Source organism: Puccinia triticina, chromosome 15A (assembly GCF_026914185.1).
Source record: "Puccinia triticina chromosome 15A, complete sequence".
NCBI classification, from domain to species: domain Eukaryota; kingdom Fungi; phylum Basidiomycota; class Pucciniomycetes; order Pucciniales; family Pucciniaceae; genus Puccinia; species Puccinia triticina.
Genome location: NC_070572.1, coordinates 1 through 19344, shown reverse-complemented (window position 1 = coordinate 19344; position 19344 = coordinate 1). Strand labels below are relative to the sequence as shown.

General features: G+C 48.8%; 4 protein-coding genes across 4 annotated transcripts; 1 reads left to right on the top strand and 3 right to left on the bottom strand.

The window, feature by feature from the left end:
- Positions 1-960: 960 nt before the first annotated feature.
- Positions 961-3991, bottom strand: PtA15_15A4 (uncharacterized protein; the record flags this gene model as incomplete). Its single annotated transcript, XM_053163703.1, has 3 exons — positions 961-1670; positions 3343-3780; positions 3856-3991. 3 exons carry the CDS (start codon positions 3989-3991, stop codon positions 961-963), a joined length of 1284 nt encoding a protein of 427 aa, XP_053027170.1.
- Positions 3992-4922: 931 nt separating this feature from the next.
- Positions 4923-9791, bottom strand: PtA15_15A3 (uncharacterized protein; the record flags this gene model as incomplete). The annotated part of the gene is made up of 10 exons (XM_053163602.1): positions 4923-5002; positions 5084-5162; positions 5225-5254; positions 5326-5712; positions 5782-6812; positions 6881-7052; positions 7323-7874; positions 7942-8613; positions 8681-9693; positions 9758-9791. 10 exons carry the CDS (start codon positions 9789-9791, stop codon positions 4923-4925), a joined length of 4050 nt encoding a protein of 1349 aa, XP_053027169.1.
- A 1200-nt stretch (positions 9792-10991) lies between these two features.
- Positions 10992-13234, top strand: PtA15_15A2 (uncharacterized protein; the record flags this gene model as incomplete). Its single annotated transcript, XM_053163492.1, has 8 exons — positions 10992-10999; positions 11073-11212; positions 11277-11336; positions 11405-11673; positions 11754-11781; positions 11889-12299; positions 12361-12689; positions 12782-13234. 8 exons carry the CDS (start codon positions 10992-10994, stop codon positions 13232-13234), a joined length of 1698 nt encoding a protein of 565 aa, XP_053027168.1.
- A 1958-nt stretch (positions 13235-15192) lies between these two features.
- PtA15_15A1 (uncharacterized protein) lies at positions 15193-16630 on the bottom strand (the record flags this gene model as incomplete). The annotated part of the gene is made up of 2 exons (XM_053163382.1): positions 15193-15647; positions 16585-16630. The coding sequence occupies 2 exons, from the start codon at positions 16628-16630 to the stop codon at positions 15193-15195; spliced, it is 501 nt and encodes a 166-aa protein (XP_053027167.1).
- Between the last annotated feature and the right edge of the window lie 2714 nt (positions 16631-19344).

The following is a 19344-nucleotide window of genomic DNA, read 5'->3' as shown; positions in this document are numbered from 1 at the left end:
TGAGCAACCAGATGGGCAAGAGTTGAGACCTCCAAGGTCAAACAGGTTGACTTGCCGGGTATAAGAGTGATGAATTTGTTGGGCTTTGGATCCCCAGGCAACTCCTCAGCTGTAATTCCAGCTTGAGGGTTGCCTCACCCCCATCCGCTGTTGCACTTGCGCAGTCCGGCGGGGGATATTCGGGGACCCCCCTGTGCTTTTGGGCTGGGGGTCTTCTTCCCAACGCTTTTTAACCCTGCTAGACAGGGATGGGTGTTGGGCCACAGTGCGTCAGCTTGCTGCGCTGGGTGGCTGGGTGCGGGCCTTTTTCTGTTTGTAAATTTTTTGTATAGATTTTTTTTGTGTGTTGCTTCAATTGTCAGCTAAATTTCACCCTGTGTTTGCTTGATTTGTAAAAGGGGAAACCTTTGATCTTTTTTTTGTAATTTGCTCATATATAGGGGAAACCCTTGATTTTTTTTTCTGCAAACCTGAAGCTTTAATATACTTGGATGTTTGAGATTTATAATTCTTTTCAAGTTATGATCCTCTATAGGTCAAGAATGCACAGTGACTCATGACCAAGATTGGAATATGACAATGTTCCGTTGGATCTTTGATTTCAAAAGTGCTTTCAACAAAAGGATATAACAAGATGATGCCTCTCTTATATATGACACTTCAAAAAAAATTGCATATCCTGTCCGGGATATGTCACACATGACACAGGATATGTCATGTCATTTTTTTTTTTTAAAAAAAAGGGGCTAATAATACATTTCAGCGCAAAAATAAGTGTGTGTAGTAGAGTAGAAACATACAAGCTAGGTAGAACTGGGACTAGGAGGATTTTGTTTTTTTTGCTTTTCTCTTTTTTTCTATTTTGGCTGAGGTAGATTGAGATAGACACACGAGCTGAAGAAAGAAAGATAGCTAAGAGAAGAAAGATTGGAAAACAAAAAATGGTTGCCAGAAACGAAATCAACGGTTAAGACAAACCAGCGCATATGTCTCGTAAGTAATCTTTGAGTTTAATTCACCTGGCCGGTACTTCAGCCACGCGCAATGGGCCAGTACTTCGTCGGAATGAACTATGTAGATTGGATTTTGTTCCAATGTTCGTAAGGACACATCGAAGGCGTACTTACTCAGTTGGGCGAATGGGTTGTTGGTCCGGGGGACAGGATGCAGAGGTTTGACAGCCAACCAGGTATCGGTTTGAAGTAGAAGACCAGGAGGCGTTCGTGAATGTACAAATATTTTGTCAATCATTCCGTATTTGATTTTGGCGTCCGGTTTCAGGGCAACTGCACAGTTTTTTTTGCTTTTTTGCATGCTCATGAAGATCTCTTCTCCTCGTTTGAAATTCGAAACTACCTGGACAAGGGAATTAACAGGAGCTAACTTGCTCTTTGATTTGGCTTTGTGCCATTCATCGGATGGAACCCACTCGCAGTTATTGAGCGGGAATAGCTCGTTGAGTCTGGTCACCAAGTGCGAAAACATATCGTGCTCCAGCGAGCTCTGGCAATGTTGAACTTGAGATTGAGGGACGAACGGGATCGGCTCGTATAATGCCCGAATCTGTTGGACGAATGGTTCTAATGAAGCAGGCAGATTTCCGCTTTGTAAGAGAGCCCGAAGATTTCCCACTCGACCGAAATTTGTCAAGTAGGTTATTTCGAGTTCGCCTGCATTAGAAAACCAAAAGATGATACAGGTTACTTTCCTTCTGGTGCTACAGGTCAAACAGGAGAAGACCCTTACCTATACGGTTATTACCAGTGCTTTTCAAGACCTGGCCCATCAGCCGTTCCATCGAAAACGACCACCACGCTCGAGAAGGACCAAATCTTTCTAAACAATCGGCCAAGTGAAACACCATGTGGTGATTTGGGGCCAGTGTGAAGTCTGGAAAAAGTTTGAGGCAGCTTTCAATGTAGGAATGTACGTGGTAGCGATAATCTGCAATGTGTTTAGCATTCATAGCCCGTTTAAGCGCAACGGTGACCAGAGAAACCAAGTGAGCAAAGTTATGCAGTAGGGACTGCGAGACAGGGTCATCATCGCTCCAAAGATGTGGCAGGATAAGGAGCAATTGAATCGTGAATAGATTCCTCCACTCGTCAGCCTTGAGGCGACCAAACGAGGCTTTGCCGAGAGCCGGAATTTCCCGCTTAATCCAGGTGGGGACGCAAATTCTCTTGAGGAAAGAATTGATTTTTTTCAGCAGGGCACCATCAAAGATAGTTTCGTCTTCTGGGGGCAACCATTGGCCCGCCCATTCATTGCCTTCGACAGATGGCACACGGCCATCTTCACTTGTTGGATTGATCGGGATTTCGAGTAGATTTTCCCAAAATGCTACATCATTTTGCGGAATTGTTGGATGAGTGGCCTCGACATTGGCTTGTTGATCTTCGGGTTCTTTTTCCGAAGCTTTTCCGGTTTCGTCAACTTTGTCGTCCATTGCCTAGAAACGCTGACAATGCCACTTGAGTAGACCTAACAGTAAGTTGTGCATTGAATCTACTACGTGGTATTCAAGAATGTTCCAATAGGGAAGCTCCAAAATAACTGAGTAGCGCACACCCTGATCATCGAGGATTTTTTTCTTTTCTTTGAGGGTATTAGCATCACGAGATTTTTTCGCCCAGTGCCGGTGCTCTTCTAAGTCGCGCGCAGGCCAAGTTTTGACATCGAGATTGTTGATTTTTTGCTTTGGTAGAAGGCAGTAAGAGCACATCAGTTTGGCAGTTGGTCCTGCGAATCCAAGCGAGCGGCGGAGGGCCGGTAGATCGGCAAAGAATGGGAGTAGAGCAGCGGAAATCAGCCGACCCTCGGGGTATTGATGGGTTTTCGACAGATGTACACCAGGATTCCACAGACGCTTCAGCTGTTCGACTACGGGTCGTAAAATCCAGTTAACTTGTTCCAACGAAGGTTCTTTTGGGCCAGGGGCGATGCCTACGAGAAAGATGTTTTCGGGTCTGTAGCGAAGGGAAAGTGGTAGACTGTAACAAATCATTATCATAAAAGTGACCGAGGCATGTTTTCCGGCTATTCGATTTCCGTAGGGATTAATTCCATCAATGAACATGCCAAATGTGACATTGCTACTGTCGGCAGTAAATTGTTTCCCATTGGCGGCACGAAATTGCTTCCAGATTCTAGAATCTTGAATATCTAACTGATCGAGCGATGCATCGTATGGGGCCTGGGATTTAACGGCTGTCTGGTTCAACGCGTCTTTGATTCCTTCTCTGGAAAACAATCGCCCTAGCCAGCTGTAAAGATCCTGGACGGCTAAGCGGCGAACTGGAGTGGGTTTTGAAGAGGCAAAATCTTTGAACAAAGGTGTACCACATAAGTAGGGCTTTTTCCTTGACTTGTCGCGCACGCCAGTCCCATCAGGTTCCGTAGATTCTTCGCTGTCATCAGGCAGACGATGAGTACACCGCTCGGGTCCAGTGGATCCATCGGGATACGTGGCGAAGCAACTTGGACAGCAAACAAAGAACAAAAGGTCCGGCTCGATGGCTAGCCGTTGCATGACCGTCTGGGTGGTCTTGGGCAGGGAGTTTAGCACAGCTGTGTGCTCAAAAGCTATCTTCTGAGGTGGAGAGGATGGATTGAGACCTTGAGCGATTATCAGTTCAATGAGCATGCGGTCGAGTTTGAGGAGACAGGATGACGTGTATAAGGAGGATTGCTCTGTAACATAAAAGAGGGCTGTCTTAAGGCTGACTAGCAATACCGCTGGAGACTTCCGGTCATAGTTGGTAGCTTTATGGAATCGGGCTGCAGTAAAGAAGTGTCTTGCTCAGTCTAGTGATCTGTACATAAGATGACCTTGAAACACATGAAAATACTAACAGCAATTGTAGTTGATCACATCGTCAACAATTTCAAGACCTCCGAAAGCTCCTAGAAGCTGATCCGGTTCGAGGATTGGTGCAAGTTGCTCTGGTACTTCAGTTGCTAGAAGGTCTTTGGGTTCATCAACTGCCATCGGTAAGTTGTTGTCCTCCAGATCATTTTCCGGTAGATCAAATTCGAGTCAATGTGAATCAGAGGGTCCCTCTAATAATATCACAATCTCAGCCTCAATACGCATGCACGTTTTCTGAGAGGCTTACCTTCTTTGTTTGCTGCTCGAGCAATGAGAGCAACTCGAGCGTCAGCCAAAACGTGTGATTTTCGGGTTTTCGCGCCAATTAGTTGTCCTGAGTGAGTCCCTGTTTCATCAGTGTACTGATATTTAGAGCATTGGTTGCAAACGCAAATAACTTTTGCAAAGGTGCGTGGCGGCATGTGTACAGGGCGGCTTCTTAGTTTTGTGACAAATAGCAATACAGAAAGTACATAAGATGTGGTGGGTAAAAAAGAGTTGGAGGGTCATTGAGGAAGTGGAATCAAAGTAGAGATGACGGGGCTGGGTGATTCCGAAACTGGGAGTAAGACGGGGATACGTAGGAAATAGCATGTGATATAATTACAAAGGAAACGTGAAATCATCGGATGGGGTGCGGACCAGCAACATTGACACACGTACAGGTGTGGATCAACCACAGAAACGGCTGCAGCTTCTTCAGAGTGATTGCAGGAGTCCCACATATTGGTTGACAACGGGAGTGAGAGTGTGCTTTAATTTGTTCATCTCGTAGGGTGTCAAAGTTTGGAGCCAATTAGCATTGTAACATCCAATAGGTAGGCCTGACACAGCTTCGATGTGACTGCTCTTTGGATTGATGGGACGCCTTCGGGAGCGGACAGACTGGGCGCCACTCTGTTCTCGGATGCGATCAAGCTCAATCATCATGCGGCCGATTCGAGGGTGGCGCCAAGGTAGCTCCTTGACAACATAGCTCTTGACCTTACGCTTACGGTTAGCATTGATGGCCGATAATGCGGGTGGGTCCTCATCTTCTGTTTCGTCATCACTACAGCAGGCGTCGATTACCGGCAGGATTGGGGCTAAAATTGGTCTTTCTAGGATCAGGGCGACGCGCCAGTCCCGGAGCTAGATGGGTGAAGGCGTCGGTATGCAGCAAGTGATGAGTAATATGACATCTAAGTACCAATAGCAGAAAGCTGTACTTACCGTGTGTCAACGAGTTGTACTTCGTCGGCGTTGCTCGCGATGAGCTTTCTCTTCTGCCACAAGTTTTGTCTCTCGGTATCTGCAGGAAGAATGTGTGGTGTTAGTGCTTGGAGACCACGTTGCAGGCAAGAAAGGTCCTACGTTTTCATAAGGTGGCCGTTCACATGATTGCTAATCATCATTTGTACTATTTCTTCATTGCACGAATCTCGGGGAAATCGTTTGTATTCTCCGGACTCAACTAGTTTAATGAAAGTCTTCACAGCAAGGTTCCATAGAAACGTATTCATTGGCGAGGTAAATGCTTCACTCAAGTCTGGCCTGAAAGACTTAACACCTGCACGTCTCATCATGTTCCAGATGATACGTACACCTTGAGGCGAGACATGTTTGTGTCCAGGTCCATCTGGAAATGGAAAAACTGGGTCCGTGTTTGTGTCCAAGTCCTCGGCAACGTCAACGTCCATTGGATCGTCTGGTTGGCTGTCTCCGGAATCAGAATCGGAATAGGAATCATCCATGGTCGTGACAATCCATCGTCGGCGCTCCTCCTCAGTGGCGGGAGGCGGAAAAGTGCCTTCTTGTGCAGATTTTCCGAATAAACAAGCACAGTGCACCCTGATTTCAGCCTGTAACAAGGGCGATCTAGCGTGAGCACAATGACGGAATCAATTGATTCGAATACATTCAATACTTACCATCATGTCTCTCGTTGGTAAAAATATGTTTGACCCTTTGCCAGTGGTCGATTCGTTGTCAGACATGTCTGCTGGCCGGGACTGGCGTCTTCTTCTTCGGGAAGTTGAAGGGTGTCTTGATGCGGAAGACAGAGGCGCAGCTCCAACGGCTGATTGGATTGCGGATACACCACCCGCTATGGTTTCCATGCTCCGCGCGATGGAACTTGCCCATTCTCTTGATGAGTGGGTAAATGAGTTCAAGGCATGGATCATCTCGAGTGTCATAGACGGGTTTCCAGTATCAGGTGTGTCTTCATCCATAGCATGCATAGCATCAAAAACACCTTCATTCCATTGACCTGCCGCCCGGGAGCCTGAAGTTTCTGCTACTGGTCTTGCAGGTGTTCTGAATGAGTCCACAGTGGCAGCAATAGAATTTCCATTGTTTACAGGGGCTTGCGGCTCGGGAGACAATCGGATTAAGTCATCTACCTGATCCACCTGTGGACCTGCCGCGGACAAATCCGTATTTAATGCCACATCTTGATTTCCCGGCGTGTGATTTTGCGTTGTGTTACCGGATGGAGGCACTTGATTTTTTGGGTGAGGGTCTGCGCCTCGCCAACGCTCCAGCTCAGATTGCACAAAGGCCAAGTCTTTCCAGCGCTTGGTCAGTTGAGGTTTGCGCTCTCGTTTGAGGTATTTGACTTTATACTCATCAAGATCAGCCTTGATCTGAACCATCGTCATCTTGTCGGGATTTTTGCGCCATCGAGGATTGATGGCCGGTGTGCTGGATGTGTCAGGTGGGGGTCTACCGCCGACTTCTGAGGGAGGTTCTGGGGCCGCTTGATCGTCCAGGAGGTCTCTCCCGGTGCCTCCTTGAGATTCTACTTCGGGGCAGAATTTGGGGATCTCTTCTTCTTCGTCTGAAGCGGTGATGATAATGCGCTTTCGAGGTCTCGGGCGATCCTTTGACGGCAAAGGGAGAGGACTCCTAGCCGTAGTGTTTCTCCTGCGCTTTGCTCGGAAATCTGTAGGATCATCATCTGTGAATATAATCGGTGGACATGTCAGCTTGGTATTTAGCAGGCCCGATGCGTGTAGGTGAACTTACCTTCCAAATCGTGATGTATTCTCTTGCCTAAACACGGTGCAGCACCACTGCCACCCTCATCGGAGGACTGATTATTGCAATCAACGGGTGGAACTGGGGCGGGCTCCGCAGAACCCGTCTGAATTTGTGGTTCGGAACCCAGTGATGGAGAGGGTGATGGCATTGGAGAAGGCTCGTTTAGTCATGTTTGATGTAAGTATTGATTGTTGGGTTGAGGGGAAGATAATGGGTGCTCAGGGTCTGGGGAAGGAGTGGGCTCTGGATATGGCGAGGGTGGAGCTGCAGTTGACAGTATTTCAGGCGGAGAGTTTCTGGTACGCTCAGGTGTTGCAGTACAGATTGTAACTGGCAAAGGAGATTGCTCCTCAGTTGCTCTCAATGGAGTAGCCAAGGTTGAGGTCCTATCATTCAGAGGAAGGGGACAGTTGCCAAGTGGTTCGACAGGACGAGTTGGGTGATGGCTGGGACCAGCCGAAAGGCTTTCCGACGGATGAACCTCAGCACACAGGCTCAGGATCTCCTTGACTGAACGATCTGGGCAATGTCTGGGACCAGCTGAAAGGTCAGACAGCTGAATCTCGGAACAATGGTCTGGCTGTTGCGGAAGGCCTTTGTTTTTTGGTGCCGTAAGCGGGGCGGGGATCTGTTCATCAGAACCATACTCAATCAACGGACCTAGGTTGTTGGTCATCTTTGGGCCACAGCCTGTTGATGGGGCTTGCAACAAAGGTGGTTCCTCTCGGGGATTGACTGAAGCTGATCTGTTGTCGGGTTCAAGAATTGGATCTTTGTTTCCGCGTGAGGAATCCTGGGTCAAATCCTGCACAGGCAGGGTTGCCGGCTGAGCTGGAACCTCCACATGCTGTGATTGTGGACTCTGAGGAACCTTTTCGTTCTCGAGTTGCCTTTGGACTATCCAGTGCGGTCGGGCGCATACCGGTGGTAGTTTCACTGGAGCAATGCGAGGTCGCTTTTGAGTAAAATCCATCTCATCCTGCAAGTCAATAAGGTGATCAGTTTCTGATTACGAGACCTGATACTAATTATTTATGCTGACGTACCGATTCCAAGTCGTCTCCATCCAAATCAATCATGCATGCTTTTCTCCTGTTGACTGGAATCGGTGGGTGATTGGGGTTTGGGATGGATTCCGAGTTGGTTCCATCCCAACCAATCAAGTCCGAAAAATTCTGCGCTGGCAGGGTTGCCGGCGCTGGTGGGTCAGCCAAAATCGCTTGTTGAGTGGGTTGAGGCGCTAATGATTCCAAGTCGGGACCATCCCAATCAATCAAGTCCGACAAATTATGCGCTGGCAGGGTTGCCGGCGCTGGTGGGTCAGCCAAAATCGCTTGGTGAGTGGGCTGAGGCGCTAATAATTCCAAGTTGGGACCATCCCAATCAATCAAGTCCTCCCAATCGTTGGCTCGCGGGGAGTTACTGCCAGCCATATCCGTCAGTATCATCGGCTCTGGTGGCTTTGCAGGCTGAACTGGAGCTGGAAAGTCGGCCACTTCGCCCAGCGTGTCAGCAAGCTGTGGGCTGCCGCGCATCGATTCTTGTGTTGGCGAGGTCGGCAGCCCTGATGCGTTAGATTGTTGACCCTTGCGCATCATCTCATGGTAGGTTTTATCCTTGTTGAGGTGCCTTTCCACTATCCAATGCGGTCGGGCGCATACCGGTGGCAGCTTCACCGGAGCAACGCGAGGTCGTTTTCGAGCAAAATCCATCTCATCCTTCATGTCAAAAAGGGGGTTAGTTTGCAACTCTGCGACCTGATTTCAATTAGAGATTCTCACTCACCAAGTCAGAGGTGTTTCCATCTAAATCAATCAGATCTGCCTTGCGTATTCTCGAGCCATCCTGCTTCGTTTTTTCAGCTTCTCCGACTCCAACTTGATCAGGCGCCTTCCGGATACGGTTCTCGGTTTCTACTTCTCCGGAGGGTGTGTGTTGTAGTGATGATCCCGACTGCACTGAAGCTTGGATGTCTGCGGCCAATCGTGGTAAGGAGATGATTGGATCCTTGGATTGCGTTGGAGCCTGGTTTTCGCGTGCATTATCTTCGGAAAGATCAGAAAGTAAAGATGCCGTGCCAACAACGCTTGGGGCCTTTCCGTTGCCAGGCGGATGGATGTTGGCGGCTGATGAAGAAAGGTCTGGAGCCTGGTTGTCTCGTGCTTTACCTTTACCTTTCGAAGGATCAGAAACCGCAGCCGGTATAGATGTTGTGCCAACAACACTTGGGGACTTGCCGTGACCAGGCAGGATGTCTGCGGCCGATCGTGGTAAGGAGAGGATTGGATCGTTGGATTCCTCTGGAGCCTGGTTTTTGGGTGCTTGGACTTTGGAAGGATCAGAAAGCACAACTGGCAAAGATGCCGTGCCAACACCGCTTGGAGCCTTGCCGTTGCCAGGCGGATGGATGTCGGCGGCTGGTGAAGGAAGGGCTGGAGCCTGGCTGTCACGTGCTTTACCTTTACCTTTGGAAGGATCAGAAACCGTAGCCGATAAAGATGTCGTGCCGACAACGCTTGGGGACTTGCCGTTACGAGGCAGGATGTTGGCGGCTGATTGTGGTAAAGAAAGGTCTGAATCCTTGGAATGCACTGGGGTTTGAGTGTCGCGTGCTTGGCCATTGGATGGTCCAGAAACTTCAGTTTTATCGGCGGATTCGACACGCTCTTTGAGCTCGTTGTAAAGTGGAACGAGGACATCTCTTCCGATCTTCCCTTTTGCGTTTGCCTTGTGCTTGAAGGGCACGTGGTGGCGAGTAAGGATGCTCTTCAAAGCTTCAATATTATGCTTGGACGATGCTGTGCGTGCAACGCAATTCTCAGTGATCAAGACCTGGGAACCCCAGAAGAATTGACTGCTTACTTACGTTTCCAGCAGTCCCTTGAAGGTTTTGCATCCTTTGAGGCTTTGGCAGAACCCGTAAGCTGGCTGGCCGGCTTGTTCACCCGCTTACGTTGAGGTGGCCCTCAAGGCTTCTTTGTCCCGACGGTGCTTTTTGTGCCATGGCTCGCCGGCTCAACAGATTTTGTCTGTTCCCGCTCGGCGGACCTTTCCCGCTCAACAATTTCTTCCGGCCCAACGGCCCCTTCCCGCTCGACAGTCCTTTGCGGCTCGGCGGTCTTTTCCCTCTCGACGGTCTCTTTGGGCCTGACGGACGTTTCCCGCTCGACAGTTTCTTCCGGCGCGACGGTTCCTGGCTCGAGGACAGGTGGCGCTCCTGAGGGACCTGTGGTTGCTGACGGCTTGTTTGCTTTGTACAACTCCACCAGCTGTGGACGGCGAGTTTTTTTTTCATCAAAGGCAATGCCCAGCAAATTAAGTCGCGACCTTAATCCAGGAAGTCTTAATGTTCTGGCGGCTGCATCAAATTATCAAGTTTTGTACCAAATCAGTGGTGGCTAGATGTAGATGGCTGTAGGATGGAATACTAACGCAGCCAGTCTTCTTCAAGTTCTGAGCTCCAGAAAATATTACGAGTTGAAGGTCAGTTTAATCTTGTCTCACCACATAAACAAAGCTTGCACGATGATCATAATAAATCACTCACTGGTCATTTCGGATCCATTGACAGACTTTCTCTTGGCTGGGCGCTTCGCGTGTTGGGGATAAACGGAAGCAGTGAGTTAAATACCTCAGACTCTGTTGTAATTCCGGCCGCCCACTTGACACAGGCCCTTGACGCGTTCTGGCAAGCACTGGCAAGCATGATCAGGTGACGGGCGGTGTATGCTGGTTTACGACACCCATAATTGGTAGACTGGCTAACCTTAGTACAATATGCACCAAGTAAATCTCTCATGCCAGCGGATCCCCGGAGGTAGAAGATCCATGTTGTGTATGTGACGCAGAATTAAAGAAGTTCTTGAAAGAAGCTCCACGGAGCTTGTAGAGTTGCTTAATAAGATTGATTTCGAACTGTCTGTGACCTTCTGTGACTTGACAGCTGGATCGGTGGACATTGGACAGCTTTCCGATCCTCAGTGTTTAAAACTTGAATGCTATGCAATCCTAGTATATAACCCTGCTGATTTCACCATGAGCTTTCCCCACACCTCCATAACATTTCATCAGTTCTGCCATCGGTGTGGGCGACGACATGGAAAGGTAAGACCTTAACGCAACATGGGGCTTGCACAGATCTCTAACTTCCGCACATCCCTGCACATCCTCCACCCAGGGAAATAGATCCACGAATCTCAGGCTTGAAAAGGCAACAAATACTAGATCTTCTGCGCCGTTTAGATTCTGAAATTTATATTCATTCAAAAATTACGAAGGCCGAGTTGCAACAGCTGGCAACCAAACGATTGGCCAATGGTTTGTTTTTCCTCATTTGCCAATTTCTCTCTCTGCAGTAATCTGACAAATGATTACTCTACAGTCCCCTTGGAACCCCAGACTCCTGCCCGAAGGCTACGAAGCCGTTCTCGGGATACCACTGGTCCTGCTGAACATAAGTGATTTCTTTGGAATGAAAATCGTTGTTGGTCTGATGCGTGTTTTGGGCAGGAACTCCGCCTAACCCTTGGCCACGCGACGTGCCTAGAACCTTGTCGCCATCACCAAACCAAGAAGGGCGTGCGCCTCGCAGAGTGATCAGTAGAGCTACACGTACGTCTCTGCCAAACCAACAGGCTCCGGCTGTCCCAGTTCCCCGGGAGGACCTCTCCAGATCTACGGGATTCGCTAGGCCAAACCCCCATGTTCCAGCTGCTCCAGCTGACCTGCCGGGTCTTGATCCCGACCCTGGGGCAAGCCGCATGAACGTGACGGTGACGGTGAGTTGCATACCTCCAGAATCCGCAACCCAGGCGCGGTAATGCTGATTTTAGTACTTGTACTCCAAACCAACATCCAGGAGACCATGTCTCATACGCCTGACCATCGTCAGCGTGTTACGATAAGGGTGACCAAAACAATAACCAAGCCCCTGATCACTCTAGCCAGTGCAACTGACCAATCAAGGCCCCCCCGCCCTATTTCCCGCGTAGAGCCGACGTGCAAGATATTCACGACCTTCTGCTTGCTCATTCGGGTCACGATCAGCTCCCTCGTCCCCTCCTTCCTTCCCAGCCTGTTAGAGCCGCCGATGCTCCGTCATTACTGGACGCCGAGGATTTTCCGACAGCAGCATTCCAACCGCCAACCGAGGACATGGATCTGATTTCTTTTGAAGCAGACTCGGAGGCTTCGGAAACCGGCACCACAACCAGCCCTCTTCTGTCAGCCCCCCATGTCACGGAAATCTCGAGTCTTACCAGCGTTGAGTTGCCGATTCGCAATTCTCAACTCGAGGATGAGTCAAACCCGGGAGATACTTCTCAACCGATGGACTTGGACTCTCCTCCAAGCACCAGTTCCTTTGGAGCCAGTCCAGCATCCTCACGGCCCCGGGCTTCAGCATGTTAGTCCCACATTCACTCCTTTCACATTTGCCACACTAACTCCTGATCATTGGTGTCTAGTTTTCTTGGACAGCCTACTGAACGATACACCGGCCACTCAGCAGCTCTCACTTGACCAACTGGCGGAGATGCGCGCCGAGTCGAATCCTGCAGGAGACGAAGACTTTTCATTTGTGGAGGAGGTACTTGTGAGACTTGCCACAAGTCCTTCTCGAGTACAACCCAGTGGTACTCTTCCACTCACCCTAACCGAGATCAACAGTCGTACCCTTCCCCTCACCCTAACCGAGATCGGAAATCTAGGATCTCCTGGCACAAAGGCAAGCCAACAAGAGTTGCCCACCCAGCCTCAACCTTGTCTAGTTTTTGGATTACATTTGTCAACCCAGGTGCCGCAATCCTCCTGGACATCAAACTTTTGGCAATTACCGCATTTGGCCGCTCAATCGGTGCCGGCGTGCTCCTCCCGCCCTGAGGCCAGCCAGCATCGCCCGACTTGGCGCCGGAGGCCGCCCCTTCCGCTCCCGGCCCTGAGGCTAGCCAGCAACTGCCGGCATCGCCCGACTCTCCTCCGGAGGCCGCCCCTTCCGCTCCCGGCCCTGAGGCCAGCCAGCAACCGCCAGCATCGCCCGACTTGGCGCCGGAGGCCGCCCCTTCCACTCCCGGCCCTGAGGCCAGCCAGCAACCGCCAACATCGCCCGACTTGGCGCCGGAGGCCGCCCCTTCCGCTCCTGGCCCTGAGGCTAGCCAGCAACTGCCGGCATCGCCCGACTCTCCTCCGGAGGCCGCCCCTTCCGCTCCCGGCCCTGAGGCCAGCCAGCAACCGCCAACATCGCCCGACTTGGCGCCGGAGGCCGCCCCTTCCGCTCACGGCCCTGAGGCCAGCCAGCAACCAACGGCATCGCCCGACTCGGCGCCGGAGCACGTCTTATAAGTCCGATTTGCCACCCAAGTATCATCCAATCTACTCAGACTGTAATCATAGCTTTAAAAATAAAACAACAAAAAAAAAACAAAAAATGAAAAAAAAACAAAAAAAACAAAATCCTCCTAGTCCCAGTTCTACCTAGCTTGTATGTTTCTACTCTACTACACACACTTATTTTTGCGCTGAAATGTATTATTAGCCCCTTTTTTTTAAAAAAAAAAAAATGACATGACATATCCTGTGTCATGTGTGACATATCCCGGACAGGATATGCAATTTTTTTTGAAGTGTGAAAAATGCTAGCAAGAAAACATTGAATTTGCCAACTGAAATCCACAAATTTTTCCAGAACATGATGCAGTGGCTTTATCTGTACCCCCAGATGCTATTAGAAATGGTGAGTAGAGATGGTAATTTGCAACACCAGAGGGCACCTGTCACCCTTTAGCAGGTAGTATTCTTCCCTTTCAGATGACTCCTGTTTGAGTATGGAGTTTACAATTTTAGTATAGACTAGAGGCCAAGGCGGCTTTGCCGCTGCAAATCTTAGGCTTTACAGTCCTGTGTTTACTTCCCCTGTCTAGCAAGACTTCAAAGGTCACACTCTGACCCATGCATCCCTCAAATCTCTCAAAATGACGCCCAATTCTTCCGGGTTTCCCTCTACTAAAATCTTCATCCAACCACTGCAATCAAGTTCAATAAAAGTCAAAATCTCCTCTCTTAGCCTCTGTATGTCTTTCAACCTTTTCAGATTAGTCCCTGGGAGCTTTCTACTATCACCAACTCTCTGATCTAAGAGTGCCAGTGATCACACCATGCATGACATGAGGACTAAATTATGTGTTGGGAGCTTGCGTTTCCTGAGGTGCTGAAATATGTACATTGCAACTTCACATAAAGCTTGGTTGGTCTGCGTAAAATGTATGCTTGATCCCAAGTGCCATGATATTGAAGATCAGGAAGTAGTTTTAAGTTAAACAACAGTATTTATTCACCCACCAAAAAAGCTGCAAATTTTTCTATTACTGACAGGCTGTTGGTTTGTATTTATTACTAACTCTCAGTTTGGTTATCATCACAGCCTCCCTAGCTCACAGCCCGCTGTTCTGGTTTCTCAGGTTATGAGCCCAGCGTAAACAAGCTATCGAGTCTTAGGAGTCCCGGACTTGACTACCCCCTTCCTTCCGATTAAACTTATTCAGCACCATGGCGGATCAAAACTGCAAACAACCCAGTCCAGATTTTTCCCCGCCATTAGAGAACCAGGCGGAGCCTCCCTTTGAGCTGGAAGATACAACTCCGCTGGCATTGAGTAGCGTCTCATTTCAGTCCGTTGATTCCAAGTCCGACAACCAAATCAAGGACTCTCTCTTGGGAATGGGAAATGCTTCGCATTGGGGTGCTCCGCACCCCCAGTCCCGGGAGGCTTAGTTAAGTCAGCAAAATCCCAGCCAGCACACCACACCAGCGCCAAACCTCAAGCATGCCTTCGAAAGCATGGGCCAAGGAGTGTTCTGCAGGTTGATGGTTGTGCAGAGGTTCCTAAGTGATAATTTTACAGAATTGCTTCTTTTTCCAGTAGTTGCTGGTGAATTCAAAGGGACAGACAACTAGGCTTTTTGGTCTTGTCCAATTTGCCTTTGCCATTGGGTTTTCCTTTTTGCAAGATTGACATGTACCTGATCTGTCACATTGATAATATCTTTGCTCATAGGATGTAAATACAGCAATAATTAACACACATAATTCAAAGCTTCATGGACAGTCAACTTCATGGACAGTCAAGAGGGATGATGATGGGGAGCTACAAGGCAAAACATGCGTAGGAAGTGGGGCTTGACTGTTGTATAAGAATGGGAACAAAAGCAAATAGGAAAATTGGATAATTATCAATGTTGCAATTGAGATTATTTGGGGCTGCGGGAAATTATGTGCATACCGATGGGAGTGATCATGATGATTCAGCTCTGGGGACCAGTATAAACCAATGGGTTGACTGTGTGGGCGTATTCCCTTCCAGGTTGATCTTGATGAAGCAACCGCAAATCCGGCTCGACTTGTATCATTTCTTCTAGAGCTTCAGCTACGCCTTCAGGAAGACACGCATAGCCCTTGAAACCATGAAAAACTTGGGAGGCTCGTCGTGCATCTGGCGGCAGTAACGGAGCCACGTCGCCTTTTGTCTTCAGGCTCATGAAAAGCACGAGATATGGGTTGGCCTTCGGGATTTTAACATCAGAGGATACATCAGTCCATTTGCAATTGTCTTGGGCAAAGTTGGGCTTGGTTGTGGTATTCTTGACTTGAACACCGCAGAACGTGATGTTCTGCTTGTCAAGGGTATTGTCACGCTTCAGATAGATTGTGAATAGTTGATCAAAACCTTTTTGTAATGGTTTGCATTGCACGGCTAGCCCTCAATAAAGGAAGTTTAACAGCTGCCTTGAGTTCGGCGTGTAGGAGATTTGGATGAAAATGAAGAAAATGTGGCCAAAGGCCTGAGACTGAAGAAGGGTGAGCTGAAGAAGATCAGGAGCACAGAATGCTCAGGGACTCAGAACAGCAGATCAGAAGTCTCCAGAGGAGCAGGTCTGACTACTATGGGCTCGGAACTAAGTGAGGGTTGTATTTCATGAGGGGACGAATGAAATACATGGAGAAAAAGGGGCCTAACAGGGGCCTAGGGGGCTAAAGGACCCTGATGGAAAGAAAAGGAACAAAAAGGAAATAAATCCTCTTCTGGGCATGGGGCATAATTCTAACAGAAATGGTTCCAAAAAACCATCCCGTTTTTCAAGAGATTCGTGCGGTGTTTGGGGGAGAGGTTTTCACCAAGCTCTAACTTGTCTTCTGAACAACCGGTTAAAGCATTCAAAAAGTCGGCCAATCAAACTGAGCAACCGTAATGTATTTCGACAGGATCTTCCTTTGATTTTTGCATAGCCTCGCGCATCACACATGATAGAATGATCCTGCTGGCTAGCTCTCCAGCAACTCCCCTGGCATCAAGTCCGAGGCGCAGAGTGGCAGTTAGCTTCTTGATGCAGCAAATGAGCATTTCTTTGTCTGCCAAAGTTCTATTCGCTGCAGATGCCAAGATAAACTGGGAGGGGTAATTAGCGAGAATCAGGTCACGACCGGGTGACATGTAGTCACAATGAGCTGCATGCGATGAAACTAGCTTGGAGTTCAAGTGCAAAGTGCCGCTGAGCCTTGGCTGGATTGTAGTACCTAGCAATGCGAGGGCTTGATATTTGGTGAGGTTTTGAGGTAGGGGCAGCTGATTTGAACAAAGTAGCTTGGATTGTGCTAAGCTGATGATGTGGCTGAAGACTTCCAATTGGTTAATTGACTCGGCTTGCGCATCGCGCCAGTATGCTCCATAAACTGGAGTTCCATAATTGACTAGTCGAGCGGCCGACGTCAATTTGTTCCAGGATGTAGGTGAATTGGTTGGGACTAGGACATCGAGCGAGGAAATCTGGTATATTGGGTCGAAAAGCCAAACACCTTTTTCAAGACCACCTCTTGCGCTAGGATCGTACTTGGGTGCTGGGTTAAAGTTGGCAACTTGCGAAGTAGTATCGGCTAGTATGGTGAAGAAGCCTTTATGTGGAGGTATATGTTGTAAAGCACGACAAAAATTGCGGAAAAAAGAGAATTCATTTGGAATTTTTTTGGGCGACGAGAGTAATGCCCGCGCCTCATTGATTGCAAGCAATACGTTAAAGGAAGGGTGGATACCCTCTGTTTGAGTGAACATGTTGGCTGCGGCTTTTTTGAGAAGTGTGGACGCCTTGTTGTTTGGGTTCTTTTGAAAAGATCCATAGTGATGATTGATTTTATTGGAAACAGCCTTGGAAAAGTCGGTTACCTCTTCCAGTTGCAAATTCTTTGGGCAATTGTAATCAAACCATTGCTTCAGGAGCTCTTTGTTCGGCGTATCTTTATGTTTAGAAAAGAATTTGGTCACCACCCCAAAGATAGCGATGAGGAAGCTTTCATAGTAATTGGTCAAATCTGCTACTGTATCTGGCGTCATGCTAGAAGCCAGCGCTGATCGGGGTGGCTGCCCGTCGGAATCTTTATTGCAAAGGCAGATATAAACTACGCATACATGCTCGGATAGCTTGCCTAATGATTGAGTTTTTCCACAAGTCATTGGGCCAACCAGGGAGGTGTACGGGGAATGACAGCTGTTTTTGTCCCACATCGCTGCTTGTTTTCGAAGTTTTTCCAACAGTGGCTTAAGAATAGTGTCTGATTTCAAGAAATCACCGTCATAACCTTTCTTGATGATCTCGACGCTTATGCCGGATGCTAGGGCCTTGCGGGCGGGTTTGTTCAGTAGAGATTTCAAATAAAGCTCTGCTCCGTTACCGCAACATTTCAGGGCTTCACTCATTTGCGGGACGGTGATCGCTTTGTTGGTGGAATAGCCCGGGTGATTTTGCAAGAATGCAAGTTGGACAGCTTGGTCCTTCAGGCGTTGGTTGTCAACCCGCAACCGGCGACAGAACCCTTCCAACGACATATCTCCAGCGAGGAAATCTGCCCATCTCAAGCGGAAGTTTTCCTTGGTCAAGACAGTGTCCTGAAGCAATTTTTCAGAAAAAGAATCAAGATGGTCAAGATACTTCTTGACAAGCTCGGCTGGGAAAGAAAGGAAGAAAAATCATCAGTGTGAATGTTAACAAGGAGGAATGGATGGATGTGAAAGAATCGACGTACCTCCTGCCTCATTCCAAAACAATCAAAAAGCTTCCTTTGAATTTAGATCTTCCTCTGGAGAAAGATTGTCCCGGAAACGTTTGAATGCCTGATCATTGTTCAACGGTTCAACTTCGGCAAAAGGCCGTTTGGGAGTCGTCGGTTCCATGGGCGGGATTTTGCTGGGCTTCAAATACCGCTCCTTTGGGGTAGATCGAGGTCAGAGTGGAGCTGGGGTATGAATATGATTAAGTGTGATGAGCATCACGGACTTACTTTGAAGCAAGTGGTTTGTGGAGCAAAACTTCTGAGAATCAAGGCGAGTGTTCTGGGCCAACTACAGTCGTTCTAATCATTAATGGGAATGGGAATTTGTGGTCGGAAAATCCCCACTAAAACAGTGTAAGACTATGCGAGACAGGTGTGCAGCTGTGACAGCTGTGTGAATGGCGCGTGAAAACAAAGGTGAAAGCTCAAAAAGGTACGTACATGGCGGTTTTGCTTTTTAAAGTTTTGCCTGTCAGATTGACGGGGGGTGGAAGCCACCGGCAAATTGACCCCCACTCTGTCAAATTGCCGCCAATCTGACCAGATCTCCCACCAACACTCAAGCTCAGATGAAGTTGACTCGACTTCAGGCAAGTTATGTTAACTTGCCCGGTCAAGTCGCCGGCAAACACGCCCTGACCAAACATCCGCTGGCAGGCATAGCGGCTATTTGCTGTCAAGAAGCTTTGACGGCCAACAAGCCGACAACCACCAGCGGCCGGCAGGAGGGGGGGCTACACAGATTCCAAAAGTCCGTGCGCCGGAGGGACACGTCACCCTCAACACCCCTCCACCTCACCTCTCCAACCAAGTCCCTCGTCGTGAGTGAAGATCCCCCGGCCGCTTCTGCTTCCACTCCCACTGCCTCCACGTGAGCTGGTACTATGCTCTGTGAGTTCAGGTATGGCGCAATAGCTGACCCAATCACATCTAGACCTTTGTTTTACAGCAACCAGTCGCATTCAGGAGGACAAGGGTTAGGGTTAGGGTTAGGGTTAGGGTTAGGGTTAGGGTTAGGGTTAGGGTTAGGGTTAGGGTTAGGGTTAGGGTTAGGGTTAGGGTTAGGGTTAGGGTTAGGGTTAGGGTTAGGGTTAGGGTTAGGGTTAGGGTTAGGGTTAGGGTTAGGGTTAGGGTTAGGGTTAGGGTTAGGGTTAGGGTTAGGGTTAGGGTTAGGGTTAGGGTTAGGGTTAGGGTTAGGGTTAGGGTTAGGGTTAGGGTTAGGGTTAGGGTTAGGGTTAGGGTTAGGGTTAGGGTTAGGGTTAGGGTTAGGGTTAGGGTTAGGGTTAGGGTTAGGGTTAGGGTTAGGGTTAGGGTTAGGGTTAGGGTTAGGGTTAGGGTTAGGGTTAGGGTTAGGG